Below are 17,323 nucleotides of genomic sequence, written 5' to 3'. Positions count from 1 at the left end.
TTACATGTATAATTGATCAAATTCGATACGTTACAAACATGCATGTCTACGAACAATACGAAAATACCCGATTCAGTTTGTATGATATAAGCTTAAAGTGCACCTAACCCCAAAAAGTTTTTTTCGCTAGAACGAATCTACTTATTATTTGAAATAGTTCTGCGAAAAAATTTTTGAATTCCGTTAAATCCTCGATTTTCTGTGCCACGACGAAATCTCGAAAATAGCTCCAAAACACCGCCATTTTGTTTCACGACCGAGTTTGAGGAGAATGGGTCCAGCGGCTCTTGTGACGTCTACCCAGGAAGGTTGGATATCTCATTTCCTCTCATTTCCTTCAGGATGGTGCAATACACATTCGAAAAGTGCGCAGAAACGCCTTCCAGAGGTTTCTAAACTTGACCAGAAGGTCATCTTATCGTGTGGATCATTAATTTGTAACAAAAATGCAAGCCACGGGGCTCGTTTTAGAGTTAAAAGCCCAAAGACTCTTGCACACGCTGGGGTTTTCAAACGCGCTTCACGCAAAAAGTATTGAATAAATCGAGCTCAAATTTCCTGAAATAATTAAGGTGGCTTTCAGTGTTTTTCGGTATGTTCAGCCTTTTTTAGATGGATCAACACTACCACTGGGCACCTCTTTCAGTTGATGCTGTTATAATGGCATCAAACAAATGGGAAATCAATGGTCAACAAGTCATTTTTGCAATGGAAAGGTTATCTTACAACAATATAACCCATTAAAAACACCCTTAATTTTAGCCTCAGGGGCTTGCAACTTTTTGGCAAGTTAAAAAAAAAAATTGAAAGAGGGCCAGGGTCCAGGGTCACTTGTGCACATGCATCCAGATTTGATGGGAATTTCTGAATATGGGTAGTGAGAGAAATTGCTGCGACTATAATGCTGGCCAACCCTCCCATATCCCCCAGAGGTTCCCATTTTTGGTGCTGGTCTCAAGTATTGGGACCTCGCTCGGAGTGGAAATAAGATTACAGCATCAACACACAAATTATCCACTCACAAGCTGATCCAAATAAAACAAAGCATGCATTTAAATTGGTGTTTTTTTTTTTTCCAAGTAATATCAATTTCCCCTGAAGTTGGACGAGACACTTCTACAACCATGTTTGGTTGCACATGATCAAATATTCAACAATTTTCTTGATGGAACTAACTTAATTTAGAGAAAATTTTACAATAATAGCAAGATCTTCTCACAGATTTACTGTAGATGCCACACTTTGATTGGTGTTGCTACAGTTTTTAAAGAAGATTGATCACACTTAACATATAAAAATATAAACTACTGCTTTATTTGAGGATTATTTTGAATTACTGATTACATTGCCAGTGATGGACTCCTGACCTTGTACATGAAGCATGTACGGCGTTTGTCTAATAATAAATAATAACAGGCAAATGATTGATAGTTCATCACTAAAATTCAGTGGCAATTTCTACTTAGAGTACAACAGTAGAATTCCCAACAAGTGTTATAAAATGTTCTTTGACAGTTAATATATTAATTGCTTTTTTCATGCAGATTTCTTGGCATGGAAAAGGCCCCACTTCTGATCTCCATTGCCACATCGCACTATTTTTGTCTCCCAATCTTCAACAAGATATTCGAAATCCTCTTTGCTAAAATCCTGTTTCAAAAAAGAAGGCAACCTAATATCAGAATGCTCAAAACTGGTTCACACTCACAGTCAGAGATTTATGGAATTCCAAGAGTTTTAGACAGACCTTAGAAATTCCATGGTACAGTTCATAAGGGCTATGATCCCAATTTCAACCATGGAGCTTTAAAATTTCTAGAGTTTTCCAGGAGTAGGTTAGCCTGCATAGCTAGCAACATTTTGTGCACAAGTGCTTTGTTTTAGCAGCAGAGCCGTGAGGAGAATGAACTTGGTGTGTAACTGCATTGAATTTTTCATCGTTGTTTTGCACCTTGCAAAAATTCCCTTGTGAACAACCTTGCCCCTACATGTAGCTGCACTACCAAAAAAAAGCACTCAGACACAAAAATATAGAATTTTTAAGTAGCTTTTTAAGGTTGTAAAACAAAATTTTAAAATTCAAGAAGCAGTGTAAACCTTGTGAGCAAGTGCACCGAATTCTGGTGGAGATTATCAGGACAAAATAGTTAACAGAGATGAATTGGTCAATTTTAAGTTACTACAGACAAAGTAAGTATTTGACAGTAGGACAAAATGATCCCAGACAAAAGTACAAATAGAAAATAAAGGGAATTTTAACCCAGGGAGGCAGTCTTGCTTGCCTACAGTAAGTGGTTAAAATCTGGAGGTCCCTTAGTTCAAGCCTTTCATCCTATCACTAGCTGGTGCTGTTATCATGTACTCATGCAGATGCAGTAGCTCAAAGTTCAGCATCTCGGCCACCCTGTTACAACTAAACAATTGGTCAGCTTGAATCCTTAACAAGCTTTCCTTATGTTCAACTTGCAGCATTCTTGTTTCCTTAAAATCTTCACTAATCAGTTATTGATTGGCACAACAGCACCCAATCCGGAGTCCTCTGCTCCTTTACTTTTCATTCTGCAGTTTCACAAAGTTTATGAAGCATCCCTTTAGACTTACCCTTCCTTTGAGCGACTAAAATAATTATGTCATTTTCATACCTTCAGGAAAGTGTTCTTATCCGATTCAAATCTTGCTCTCTCTGAGGTGAGAACTTCTATGAACCTCTTGGTATTATCTATTGCTTTTACATCAACAAAACCAGCTTTCTCTAGAAGCTGTATGACAAGAAAAACACAAAAATGAAAAAGAAAGTTTCAATGTTTCACTATTATTTTGTCAATGTTTTGGCTCTGCTCCAGCCTTTGAGGTACGTGTAGAGATTAAAGCACCACATAAAAGCACAAGGCTAAGTGGATTTAGTTCAGAATATGCCATTTATCTTTTCAAGAAGTCACCTGGACTCATTTCTTGAGCTACTTTTATTAACTGTATACATGTATTACTTGTATTTTGAGGAGTGGCATATTTTGAGAGTTTAAATTATCATAATAATGGTTAAACAAGTTGAATGTGGTCCAAGCTGATTTGAGTAAGTGTGGGATATCCCAATTTACCATTTGGTGTGTACAAAACAGCTCAGTGCTGATTGTTTCCTAAGGCTTGCTCCGATAATCTGAAGTCAGATTTGTTTAGAATTCTTGTGATAGGTTCTCAACACCTTTTCCAAATGGTTAATACACAAACTTCTGCTGATTTTGCATTACAGTGTCCCTTCTAGAGATTGAATTACAGATACATGTAACCCAAGATCATATAATTTGACAAGTTGGCTGGTTATACATTGCCAAATTATATCTATAATGAGTTATCCACTTTTACCTTGCCATAGTCAGCAGGTGTCAGAAGATGATAATGTCGCTTGGCAATGTATGCCTTCATTGTTTCAGACAGTTCTTTTGGGCCACGACAGTAGTCTGAAATAAGAAGCTCCCCTTCTGGTTTTAACCATTTCTATAACAAAAAAAACCATTGTAAAAAGTGGCATGATTATCAATTTCCACAGCAAAATCACCCCAAATTCTTGAAAGCAAGTGATGAAGAAATAAGGGAAATCACCAATCCACAAACATATCTACAATTACACAATCCTAGTCAAGAAGTTGGGACAGCAGGCAAATTCTCCCCTTCCCCACTACAATGTTGATAATTAGGTGATTTTTTCCCTTTTTGTTGACAAAAAGTGACATTTTCAAACATAATTTGATTAGGGGAGATGGTAGATATGTGCTACAGCTCAAGTGTCCTAACTACATGTACTTTAGGCCAGGATTGTAGGTAGGCTACTACTGCCCGGAAAAAATTAATAAACAAGGAACAATCACATAGTCACATCGACAAATATCAACCTGTCTTAAAAATGCACCCCCCTGCCCCCCGCCTCCCACCACGTGCCTTGACCTAAACTTTTTCAGTTTTATTTAACAAATAAAGAAGCCTAAGCCGTGTATTACACTGTGATAAAACACGACGAGCATTTGAGAACACAAGGGAAATGTACAGTAGAAAACACAAGCCACAGGAGTGTTTTTTACATTTCTCAAGTGTTCTCAAATGTTGGGCTTAGGTTTCTTCATTTGCTTTATGATCTAGGTGAAAAACAATAAAACACGCTTTTTCTATGGTTTAAACTCTGATAAAACATGGGTTTTTGACCAATCAGTGCACACACAGGGTCCTCTCTGTATTATCATACAAGATTATAATTAATTCAACTTACCAAAAAGTTCTTAAAGAGGGTTTCCTTGTCCTCGATGTGAAGAATTGTGTCTCTGCTATAGATGACATCAAAAGATTCTGGTTCGTAGTCTGCAGTTGTTATGTCAGCAACAACAAATTCAACCTGTGTAGAAAGTAGAACTTAGCTTTAGTTAACGTATTACATCTACTAAACAATTATTGGATGAGGTTTTTGTGATATCCAGAATAATCAAGGTTGAGGTAAGGGTTATCAGCCAAAGCCAAAGGCTGAGGCTGATAACCCTTTCCAAGACCTTGATTATTCTGGATATCACAAAAACCGAATGCAATAATTGTTTTATTATATATTGAATGAATAAAAAAAAATGGAAGTCAAGTTTTTGCTTCTTCACTGACAGTAACACAAAGCGCATGAACTTGACATGTTTATCCTTAGAAATCATGCACTGCAGTCATATATGGCATGATTACCCGTGACCTTGAGTGTCCTTAACATGATTAATGTATAATCTGCAGCTAGATGACATCAGAGGCGCTGATTTCAAAAATTCACTGTTTGCTTTCGGCCAATCAGAAAAAATATAGTGTGTTCAATGTGTAATAATTAAATTTATACGTCCAGCCAAAATAGAGATTTGAAGGAGCACATGCCCAGTGGTACATGTATGTACATCATTATTATTGGATGAGGTTGAGCAAAATATTGTGGTTTATCAGTGACAAGCAGATCAATTATTTGCCGAAGCCAAAGGCTAAGGCAAATAATTAGACACTGACTCAGGGGAGCCTTAATATTCCATCTTGCAGAATTGCTGCTGGCCAGCACACCTTTTATTACTGCGGTGCAAAAATAGGGAACAACCTAAGTTTACAAGGATAACAGTTAAAAAAAAAACACATTTTATTGATGAATTAATTTTATTTTGTAATGCAAATAACCTGGAATTTTAAACAATATTACACATACATATTAGTTTTTTCTAGTTATCTCTGCTATTTATTTGTTATTTTAACATTGATGCTGAAAAACCCTTTTCAGGGATGCTTGATATGTCTGTCCTCCAACAAATCACAATATTTTGCGATAAACGAGGTTAATAATAGCTTTATCATTCAATCACCAAGTTTGATTTCATATTTAAATCACGCTCTGACAGATCAGGAAAGTGATCTGCCATTGTTCACACAAGAGCGTGGTTACAATTGAGCAGAATATTATTTGCTGCAAAACACATTTAGACAGTGCTATGCAATATGAACGCTAAGTCTATGCAATTATTTGTACGCAGTTATTTGCGAGTCTCATCGTGGGCTCTTTGCCAATGAAAAGGAAGAAATATGTATCGAATGATAATAAAAATTGTTTCTAACTGAACATTGTGCTAAAAAAGATTTAACCAAGCACCCAGAGGCAAATAAGTATTCCACTCCCATCTCCACGTGAGACCATCTCTCGTGTTCAAAAATTCAATAAGACCAAGATGCAAAAATCAAATCTTTGCAGTACATCACCTTGTCATCTTTAAACTCTTGAGCTCTTTGTTTCCCAATGTCAATCATATTCTTTGACAAGTCTACACCTAACACTTCAACTTTGAAATTCTGGGGAAAAATAAAAGAATGCAAAACAGGGACATTTATTTAAAACTTTCTCTAATTCAATCTAAAGAGTTCAGGGATGGACATTGGCACTCACCATCAGCCAAGCACAAATCATCGATCACTCGCCCGTTTTGCCAGTACGATTTTCATTGCCATTAAAGTAATATTTAAATTGCAACATGAACACTGTTTCTTACATTCCATTTTCTCAAGAAAATCCCTAAACATAAACTTACCATTTCTGTTTTACAAAGTTTTGTATTCCGAACTGTCTAATAAATTGGTGCTGAAAGGCAACTTTGGGCTTCATAAATAGACAAATATGGCTTCCTCCTAGTGATAATATTTTATTACACAGAGCATGTACTTGTACAAAGTGATACTGCTGGTTGCTATCAAGCCATCGGTGATCAGGCAAACATGGCGCCCAAGGGCCGCTCATGAGAAGAACAGACATGTTAACTCACAAACTGCAGGGATCTCACGAAGATTCATCAATAAAAAAACTATTTGAAATATAAAGTAAGTACATCCATTGTGTTTTCTTGGGCTTTAAGGTCTTTAAATAGAATTTTCCATTGAAGTAATAATCCTCAGTCTGCCACACGCTCGATGATGTTGCGAGCGAATTGTTTTCCCATACCTTCCCAACACTCTGATCAATGCATGTTCTCCCGGTAGGTTTAAAAATAGAGTAAACTGATCGTGGCCAAAATGTGGAAATATATACTTCCGGAGTTTCTAGAGTTGAAAAAATGAAAAAGCCCTGCAAGCTGCCCGTGATATGAGGGAATACGAGAAGACAAGGACGAGGAACTTTTCTATGAAATGGCAACTTGGCCGCCCATGGTTAAAGTATGATGAGGAGAAATGCATGATTTGCAAGTGGTGTGTTGAGAAAAAACAAACTTTGAACACACAGAATGTTCTAAAATTTATCGATGGCTGAAATAGCAATGAAACAGAGTCGATTTCATAGCAAAAATAGTAAAAAAATAAGATGAATAAAATGGTTGGAAAGACCATTACGTAATTACAGATTAATCAGTCTGTCAAGTTTAACTTTAATCAGTAAAGATAAACACTTTTCCGGTACACCGCTGGTAGCCATGTCAAGCTGGCCACCACTGCCTTACAAACTCAAAGCCAACACAAATAGTTACGCTACAGACTGGAAATAACGAAAAAATGTTGAATCAATGCTTTTACATTATACTAGCATTGTATAAAAACTTAAAAGTTTTCAGGTGGGTGGATGAGAAAGTCAGCAATGGCGTACGCCACAAAAACAATTGCCCGCCCCATAGCTCACATGACCTACACCCAGGCCCCAGTGGCATGTGAGAAAAATATTTTCACTTATTTCGTTTCACTCAGCCAGTAAAAAAAATTACTCTTAAATGTGTTTGTTCCACATGTAAAATTCATGGTAAATATTAAAATAATAAGAAAAAGACTGAAAACTAACGAGTGGAATAAAAACCTGTTACTAGATTAATTTATTCCCACTAATGAAAATTAATCCGTCAATGGTGTTCATACCTTCACCATGTAAAATCCAGAACCTCCAATTCCACAACCAACGTCAAGCACTTTTTGTCCTTTTTTTAAACTAAGCATTGCTACAATTTCCTGTTGATAAAAGACAAAGATTTAATATTGGAACATACCAGCTAGTGAAAATGTTGCACAACACTTGAGAATGCTAGGTCTTGCTTCCTCTTGCAAGTTTTACTTTGGCAGAAAATAAATGACCTTTGGTCAAATTGCACCAAGCAGTCATGTAATTATTCCTCCAACACAACACAGAAGAAACACAATTGGGAAATGATCATCTGAAATATTTTGTTTCGGACAAAAAAGACTTAAGCCGAATACGTGACGAAAAGTCAATTTCTCCCCTAATTGCGCAATAGGCCGTTGAGAATTCACATTTCAATCTAATGTTGGGAAATTTCCCGTGCCGTAAACTTTAAAACTAAAAGGCTACTTTTTGGTGCATCTTAATACTACTTTCCTATTGTAGCGTTACAAAAATCTGGATGACTCAAGGGCTCGCAAATAGAAATCTTTTAAAGCTTAACTTCGTGTAAGCTGCAAAAAAAAATATATTCCAAAACTTTGTTATACGAGCTCTCATCTAAAACAAGTTATATTCAGTTTCAAGAAAATGGAATTAAAGTCTGTATATTTTAAAGTGAGCTGGAGAAATTAAAAATCGACGGGTTCATTCCAAACAGGGAAGAAATCAAAAAAATTACTTAGTAAAATTACTGGCTCCGGAAAGCACAAGATCTTAGCTTACCTGCGTTGTCTCGAGGCCCCCGGTACTAACAAACCCGCGTCCAAAAATTTTCTCATAGCGCAGAATGCTATTGCTGGAATACTGATTTTGGTCAAGAAATTGCTGGAATTCTTCGCTTTGCGGACCGGTGGTAGGCATGTTTCTTTGCAGGATTAAGTGTGAAACAAAGAAGGACGAATATAACTATGCAGCGCTCGTGAATTCCACACGTGAAAGTGAATTTCCCAAGATGGAACTGTTTGTGTTATACTCTTGTGTCAGCGGTAAAATAAGTCAAGGCAAGCGCTGTTTTCTCGCTCCAGATCCTTGTGGCTTTTTTCCTTTGTTTGTTTTCAATGATAAAATCGCCAAGTACAGGTTAACTGTGTCTATCTCTTGACGATAGCATACATTGTACGAATTTAAATACTTTACGATACAACATAGATTGACACTGAAGGAAGGGTGTTTGATCATGTCTTCTTTGCGGTATCTTTCAAGCAACAATGCTTCTCTCGTTCTCAAAGGCTTGGAATCTTTGTTGGATCTCGAAGAACTTTGTGATGTAACTCTACAAACCGAAGATGGCATATCAATATCGGCACACCGCAATGTTCTTTCTGTCGGCAGTCCTTACTTCAAGGCCATGTTCACCGGGCAATTAAAGGAACGAGGGAAGGAAGTAATTACTTTAAAGGGGGTTACCGGCGAAGCACTTCGATGCATTGTTCGATTTGTTTACACGTCTTCCATACATGTGACGGAAACCAATGTGGACGACATCCTGAGCGCGTCTGATCTCTTCCAAATGAAGGAGATCACGAATGTCTGTTGCCAGTATCTGAAAGAACAACTTCAGCCCTCAAACTGTCTTGGTATAGCGGCCATTGCTGGCGGTTTTTCCTGTGAAGAGCTCTGGAGCGAAGCTCGCAAATATGCAGTGAAGCATTTCACGCAAGTGACAAAATGTGACGAGTTTAAAGATCTGTCTTTAGAAGCGGTCAAACAGCTGTTATCGGATGAGAACGTGTGTATTCGATCAGAAGAAGATGTCTATGATGCTGCTATGGAGTGGATATCAAGCTCTGAGGATCGCCTGAAGTACTGTGCTGAAGTGTTCTGCTGCGTTCGCCTTCCTGTGCTGTCGCCGTCTTTCCTAAATTCACACGTTCTTAGCAATGAATGGCTCATTAATGATCCTGAATGCAAGCAGATGCTGGAGGAGGCGCTCTCATATGCTTCCTCCCCTACTTCTGAAAAGCGCAAACAATCTTTAGCCACGAGAATGAGACCACGAATTCATTCAGGGTTTGCTGACATCCTTGTTGCTATTGGTGGTCTCCATCTTGGAAGTCCTGTGGCATCTGGAGAAAGATACAATTTATACACTGATGAATGGTTGCACATTGAGGACATGCCGACATTGCGTTATGGCATTGCAGTTACTCAACTTCATGGACAAATCTATTGTCTCGGGGGATTTGAAAGTGGGAGATACTTAAGTACCGTTGAGACTTATGACCCTGAAGAAAATGCATGGATGATACAACCACCAATGCAAGTGTCAAGAAAATATTTTGGTGCAACTAGCCTTGGTGGTAAGCTCTATGCTCTTGGAGGCTCCAACAGTCATCGTCGACTAAAGAGTGTTGAATGCTTTGATCCATACGAACAGCAATGGACGTTTGTTGCGCCCATGTTGCGTCCAAGAATGTATTTAGCTGTTGGAGCATTAGGTGGATTGCTGTATGCAGTGGGAGGACATGATGGTCTCTCACGACTGAGTAGTGTGGAATGTTATGACCCTCAGACAGATGAATGGAGTTACGTGGCCTCATTGGGTAAGACCATTCATTTGTTTACAACATGAACTTTAGTGATACACGTACCCCATTGGGTGGGGACTCCCCTATTAAAGGACTGGGGTACTCGTCGGAAACTTTAAAATGAATCCCTAAGAGGTACCAAGATCCTGTTTTGTGGGCGGGGCTTGAATTTTTTAACCCCCACGAGATACCAATTCTAAATCAACACATTATCTCCCGTCATGTTTTATTCAGCTCAATACCCTAAAAGTTACCACAAATGCTCCTGCTGTAGACCTTTGTATGGCAACTCCGTCCAAACTCTATAAATTTGAGTGGAACACTTTTCCAAATAACGTGCAAATTAAAAACTGTAGAGACCTAAATCTTAGCAAGGTTGTTTATCTGTCAACCATATTTCATATCCCAGCTTCTTGACTTAATAATTATTGAATGGTTGCAATTTTTGATGGTGTGACACTGCAAACCAGCCATTTACTCGGAACGGCTTCAAATTTCTGACGCACATCGAAAGCAAAACAAGGCAATTTGAAATTGTTGTTTAGTCATTAGCAGACTTCAATACACAATTTAAAGTAAAAGAAAGTTTTAAACTTTTACTTGCTTTAAAAGTTAACAACACTTGACGATAAATCACGAAACATTTTGGCAACAAAAACAGCTTTGAATTTTAGCGGGCTGTACAGTAGAATACGGCCCACTAAATTGACCAATCACAGCGCACATGCTAACTGAGAGATATAATAATTTACACTATTTAATGGTACTAATACAACTACAAGTAGTTTAGACTATTCACGATACTAACACAGCTACTTTACTAGCCTGTGTAGCTTGTTGCATTGTAGTTGCGCAGAATAAAGTTGTGTGGCATTATTGTAAGAGCACGGAATAAAGAGGTGAGGAAGACTTCGAAATACCTTGTGATTGGCAACTCTGCCACCAAAACTTTACTCCGTGCACCTACAATACCGCCAGCTATGCATGCTACTACTTTGCATCATTTACAATTCTAATACAGCTGCGTTATGCTACTTGCAATACTAATACCTAGAGTGAATGATGCAGTTACAGATTCATAATTTTTAACAGTCGTAATTATGTTCTTTTCCGATCCAGGTCCCCATCTTTATAATCTCCCACCCACCCCTTCCCTCTGGAGTCCAAGCCCTAACCTTGTATGCAAGTCTGAAAATGACACTGGGTTTAAAATTCTAGTACAATATAATTTTTCAAGAGGGACACTACATGTACATTGTACATCTAATCAGCTTACAAGTGCAGGGTTGTAGCTACATGAAATAACAGGCAAACTGAGGCACTTGCCTCTGCCTTTTTGTTGTTGTTGTTGTTTTTGTTGTTTATAGTCATCATGAACGCTCTAAATACCTAGGACGAGATTTTAACCATAGACATAGCCTCAGTCATAATTTCTTCATGGACATCATCTCAGTCATAATTTTTTTCTGGCAACAGTGCTGCCCTGAATTAAATCATTACATGACCAGTTCCCAGTCAATGTAGTGCAATAGCTCAATCCATGGGGTAGAGGACTACACTGGTGTTGCAAACTAAAGTCATGGGTTGAATTCTGTTCAAACCTGAATTTTCTTCAGGCTCCTAACTGCAAAAGCTGTGTTCATAACTGTGATAATGTCTCACAATTAAATCTTAAAGTTTATTCCTTAGTTCAATTGTATGATGTTTTATATGCATGTAATCACTTTCATATGAATCATTACAATACATGTAAGTTAGTCATTTACATTTTTCTCAAATATTCAACAGGTAAAGCAAGATCTGTAGCTGGTGTAGCATCCCTTGGAGGCCTTCTGTATGTCATTGGAGGATTTGATGGAAATAAATATCTTTCCGATGTTGATGTCTATGATCCTCAGACAAATTCTTGGACTTCAGCATGTCCACTAAATGAGCAGCGTTCAGCTGTTAGCGTTGCGGCAATGAAGGGAAGAATTTTTGCCATTGGTGGTTTCAATGGACAGTTCTTGTCCAGTGTTGAGGTCTATGACCCTGAAATTAACCAATGGAGTTATGTGCATAATATGTCAATTCCAAGAGTACATTTCGGTGCAACTGTTGTGTGATGAGCAGTAATTTTTATAATTATTAATATTAAATGATATATTTTTATTTTTTTTAAAAATTTCAAAATATTTCAAACCATCAGTGTGTATTACACTAAGATCTTGATCAGTCAGGCACTCTTCGAGAAGCAGTTTGCCATCGATCCTAAAGTTTTAGAGCTTTGTTCTGATTTGATCAGAAATCTGGAAATTGTATGATCTAAGATAACATTGAAATGTCAGTTTTCTGTTCGTCTGCCATACAAATCATTACATCTGGGATATTTTTGCATCAAACTCAGGAGACTTGAAGACAGTGACACAATATATGTGTAATCTTTCTGAGTTCATGATTGCTAAGTCTGTGAGCAGCCTCAAATGTGATTGCATTTGTGTCTGGTTTGTGTTTCCTGAGCTGTAGAAATTGTTTTTTGTTGTTGTTTGTTTGTAAAAAAAAAAACTTACTTTCTTGGTCAGCATGCACTGCACTGCTCTGAGGTACATGTACATGTATAGGTTATGAAGTTCTTTTTTGAAAACAAAAAAATACAAAATTTATACAAAACAGTGTTGATATAAGTGAAAGAAGTGACTAATAAAGATATGTTCGAATTTTAAAATTCCTTTTAACAGTAAGTTTTAAAAAGATACATTTTGGAAAGATAGTACATCTTTGTTCGATGGTAAAATCTTTCTGTACTTAGCAATATCGCTTCTTCAAATAATGTGTATTTGTGATATGAAAGAAAAAACTTTTTGGGGTTACAAATTGTCATTAAAAAATGGCTGAAAAGATTAAAAAGTGGGAATAAAGTTACATTTGTTCATCTAATAGACCATTTTACAGTTGTCTGCTCAGTGACCTGGCCTTTGTATGGCAGCGAGGCTAGAATTGACCTTGTTTTGATACAGACCTCACTACTTTTGTTGTGTAAAACAAGTTCTGATGCTAACTAGGTGCATTTACATGACAAAAGCAGTGAGGTCTGTATCAAAACAAGGTCAACTCTAGCCTCGCTGCCATACAAAGGCCAGGTCACTGAGCAGACAACTGTAAAATGGTCTATTAATAGAGAATTTTTTTTTGTACTGAGGGATTGGGACCTAGAGTGACCCGGGTAGACTGGAAAAGACCAAAGTGACTTGTACCCAGGCATCGTACGCGGCTTGTAATGTGGAATGTGGTACTCTTTTTGTTTATATGCTACAAAGCTTTTTGGCACAATTTCACCAAAAAAATTCCAAGTCGACAAAAAATCGCAAAGAAGGATCTCCTTAGCGCATCCTTGAAAATAATTGAACTTCAAGACTAAAGGAATATCAACATTTTCTCAAGACCAACTTCCCTTTTATGAACTTTGTTACCATTTAACTTCTGTCTTGAACACAAATGTTTGAATTTGGTTTTCTCTTTACAGCTTTCCTCTTATTGCGGAAATCCCTGTACGTGACAATTTATGTAACTTTTTTCCGACAGGGCTATTAGGAAAACAGTTGAAACAATGTCCGACTTTGAAACTGCTTCCGGTTAGGCGGACGTAGTGAAATTTTAATTCCCAGTCTTGCAAAAATGCGTTGCGCAAATGATTACAGTAACACTATTAAAGGGATTTTAAATGGTGACGTCATCAACTTTGTAAAACCTTAACTGCTTAATCCATGAAAGACGTTCTTGTAACATGTTCTTTGTGATATCATTCAGCGTTAAACCTTCGTGTGTGGAAAGTTTCAGGTCTACTGGCTTATTTGATTTGAACACTACGCTTTGAAATTCATAACGGCATAGCGACGTTGCTGATATATCAGGGAGTCTAAGAAAACCACAACGGTAACGGGAACGTCACTAAACAAATGGTTTAATGCACGTGCGTTATAATTCTCGGTATATTTTTTTTGCCGTACTCAGCAAAACAACAACGTGAAATGACCAAACTCTGCGTTGTTTGGAGAACCTGAACCACGACGGATAAGTTTTAAAAATTATGTTTCAATTTTACGCTGTGTTCCATGTTCAGTTTCGAGACAGTTTTGACAAAGAGAAACGTACAAACTAAATGACTTTAGAGTATCGCGAGATTCGTAGGTAAAATATAAATCATTTTTTAATCAATGTTGTCTTCAGCGTCGACGTCACCGTCCTGTTTACTTAAACTCCCTATTATTTCCTTTGATTCGACACTCGTTCTAATATTCACTCTCTCGGTTCGCTTTTACATAGAGCCACAGAGAGCTGAAATTTTAAGGTCGAAAATTCTCCCAAATAGATAATTTCACTCTAGTTGGCGCTATCAGTAAAAAAGAATTGGAACATAAGTCGCCCTCAAACTTTTGCAACAGAGTTTAAACTTACGATCGCGACTCATTGCATGATCTCTTGTCCTGGGTTTAAGATCTGGATGCGGATTAACCAATACCTGAAAATTGCTTAAAACTTTAACTGTCAACTAAGAAGTGTGACGCGTTTTTAACTATAGCTAAGATTTGAGCTGTGCAAAATTAATGAGTTAAAAAATGGGCTGACATTTAACGGACAGCGACGAAAATCGCCGAAAAATTGATAATACTGATATTCTCCCAGTTGTTTTAAAAAACGCAGTTTATATTCTTATCTGTTGCGTATTCTACACTGATTGGAAAATGTACGTTCGCTGCATGTAACGAACGCTAGTTATTCTCAAAGAAACAGTTGGAATTTTTGAAAAAAAATATAGATCTGCTATTCTTGTTTGCATCTACGTGATATGTTGACTTCAATTTGCGTGACCGGAAGCTCTTTTATTTCGGCAATTATACGAATAAGTAAGAGTAGTCACGATCAGTTATAGAGCGTGCTCGTGGTGACTCGATAAAACACGAGCTGCAATTGGAAAGTTCCTTTCCCACCAACCAGTTTTTAATTTGTTACATCGGCGTTGTTTTGGCACAACACATTAAGATATTGCGATGTCGAATCACACGCAAAGTTGCAGCGCCTCACGTGAAACTTCATTTTCTTTCTCGACTTGTATTTTTGATTTCCTACGTGGGAGAAAATTAGACATAAGGTAAATTTCCAGTGGGAAGCAAAATCACTGCCGTTTACTCACTGTAATAGCGTCATGAAATAATTGTAGTCATAGCTAAGTTGTCAGTTTTAAGTTAAAAGTTACTTTTTTTCTTGGTCATTAAATACATTTCATGCAGTCACGAAGATATGACTTCACAGTAATTAAAAAAGCCTGTTACATGTCGGTTTTTAAGAAGCGGTCCTTTGGGAAGTAATCTCCATAAATCAATGGTTGCTACAAATATTGACATGTTTAGTGTAACTCAAAGATTTGACGAGACAGTTTTTATCCTCTGGCCGCTCTTTAGCGTGCCTATTTGATTTTACCAAACGATCAAATGATTATCACATGTAAAATTATTCCGTGAAAAGTGTTCTGACTCATTCAACTGACCAACTAAAACACATGCTAAAATTAAAATGCAACATTTTTTTCCTTCATGACAAAATCACATTTTAATTCGTCTAGTTTTGAAATGTATTCAAAATGTACGGTATAAATGGGGACCAGTTGTTACACCCTACTCGTGTCTATTCTAGACAACAAGTTGGAAGTCTTAAAGTGCGTTGACAACTAATGAATGTAAGTAATATTTTGCGGGGCTTTCTGATACGTGCCTGCTCAATGGTTTTACACTGACACAGTCAGCGATTAGCAAGATTAAATGAAGAAGTAATTGGTACTAGTGTTTTATTCATGAGTCCTTTTCAATGACCTTGTTTGCGTCCTAGCTTGCTAATTGCGCAGTTGTAGTGGTTGTTAGGGGGTATTATGCCGAGGTAAAGAGCATTTAATCCCAAAAATAGTCGAGCGGACAGACAGGCTCGCACGACAGAAACGCCATCCAAAGGACTCTTGTAAGTACAACTCAAACCTTTGAAACAATCTCTCTGGGTGATGTTTTGCCTTAAAAGACAATTTAAGACGTAGATTATCTCTGTGGGGGACATTGAAACGAGTTTAAACTTTAGCTTTGAGATTGTAATTTTTGTTCATAGCTTTGTTTGTATCGAAATCTCATTTGAAGTTAACATACACTTTTGCGGCAGAAACAACCTACGTTTCGACACTCTGGGGTCAGATTTTTTTTCTTGAAAGTCAATTTAATAATTCCCGCTGTAATTTTTCCTTTCCGCTACTGAAACGCGACCCAACAATCATTAACAGCCAACTGAGAGAGGTAAATTTTTCCGGCAACAAAATCAATCATAGTTACAGATTTGCTATGAGCAGTACCTTAGCTGTTAATTGGCAACGCCATTTCAATTCCCAATCGTACTCTCTGGCAAATTTCGAATTCACCTCACCAGTCGAAAATTAAGCGACCTGCAGTTCAGGTGAATCGTGAAAGATTTTCAACAGTTTTGATTTAATCTGCACCTGAAACTATGGAATGAGATTACAAAGTGATTGAACTGTTCAAACGTTTAGCTTGCAGTGCCGAAATAAAAGTGAAAATTCAAAGCTGTCAGTGTGCAAAGCTAAAGAAGAAATATACGCTGTAATTTTCCAACAGGCCAGTAAATCGCGTCTTTGATCGAATCATACGATGGCATCAAAAATTATTTAACTCTAGAGAAACGTAAAATTGTGCGCGTTTGGCCGAGAAGTTTCTGATAAAATAAAATCGAGTAAGCGAAACATTGATTGTACAAATTATTACTGCTTCGTCATGTTTCAAAAGTACTCGCTTCTAACATTATTTATTCATGGCAACATAGAAATTTCGGGCAAATTCGGTGAAATCCACTGAACTAAACCTATACGATGTACAAAACTTCAATGGTCAAGTTCCCGGCAGTTTTGACTGATTTCGAAATGTACGCTAAGGTCATAAGATGAGAGTTGAATACCATGGCTTAGCCAATATGAGATTCTTATCGGAAAAATGATAATTAAACTTATTCACTGAAGTAGAAGTAAAATTACGCGGTTATTCCCCGACGACGTAATAGTAATTGTTTTATTTTCCGTCACCTAACCACTGATTAGAAAGGCAAAAAATGCAGTTTCCCGCGTTGTCGAATCAGTATAATTAAACAACTCCGCGAATTTTTTGATAGCGCGGAATCAAAGCAAATACTCGTCACTTTTTCGTCTACCAATAAGAATTAACGGGAAAAAATTGTCAGCAATTTGCAGCTTGCCTTTTCTTGTCTCCTTTGTCCTGAAAACTAAAATCTTTGCAGTTGCCAGATTAAAATGATAAGATCTTGAAAAAGGTGTAATTATATCAAA

The 17,323-nt window shown here is 37.3% G+C and overlaps 2 protein-coding genes across 2 annotated transcripts; one reads left to right on the top strand and one right to left on the bottom strand.

Moving 5' to 3' along the window:
- Positions 1–1,292: 1,292 nt before the first annotated feature.
- Positions 1,293–8,404, bottom strand: LOC110052454 (uncharacterized). Its single transcript, XM_089285694.1, has 7 exons — positions 8,150–8,404; positions 7,387–7,476; positions 5,755–5,844; positions 4,262–4,384; positions 3,364–3,495; positions 2,643–2,759; positions 1,293–1,650 (listed from the first exon to the last, which is right to left on the bottom strand). Exons 1-7 carry the CDS (start codon positions 8,285–8,287, stop codon positions 1,537–1,539), a joined length of 804 nt encoding a protein of 267 aa, XP_089141820.1. The 5' UTR covers positions 8,288–8,404; the 3' UTR covers positions 1,293–1,536.
- Positions 8,405–8,453: 49 nt separating this feature from the next.
- On the top strand, positions 8,454–12,840 carry LOC110052532 (kelch-like protein 20). Its single transcript, XM_020758660.2, has 2 exons — positions 8,454–9,969; positions 11,743–12,840. The coding sequence occupies exons 1-2, from the start codon at positions 8,604–8,606 to the stop codon at positions 12,057–12,059; spliced, it is 1,683 nt and encodes a 560-aa protein (XP_020614319.2). The 5' UTR covers positions 8,454–8,603; the 3' UTR covers positions 12,060–12,840.
- The last annotated feature ends 4,483 nt before the right edge of the window (positions 12,841–17,323 follow it).

The sequence above is a fragment of the Orbicella faveolata genome, unplaced genomic scaffold (genome assembly GCF_042242905.1).
Source record: "Orbicella faveolata isolate gen_17 unplaced genomic scaffold, um_ofav_v1 contig_1, whole genome shotgun sequence".
NCBI lineage: Eukaryota > Metazoa > Cnidaria > Anthozoa > Scleractinia > Merulinidae > Orbicella > Orbicella faveolata.
This window is presented reverse-complemented; position numbering and strand designations above follow the sequence as displayed.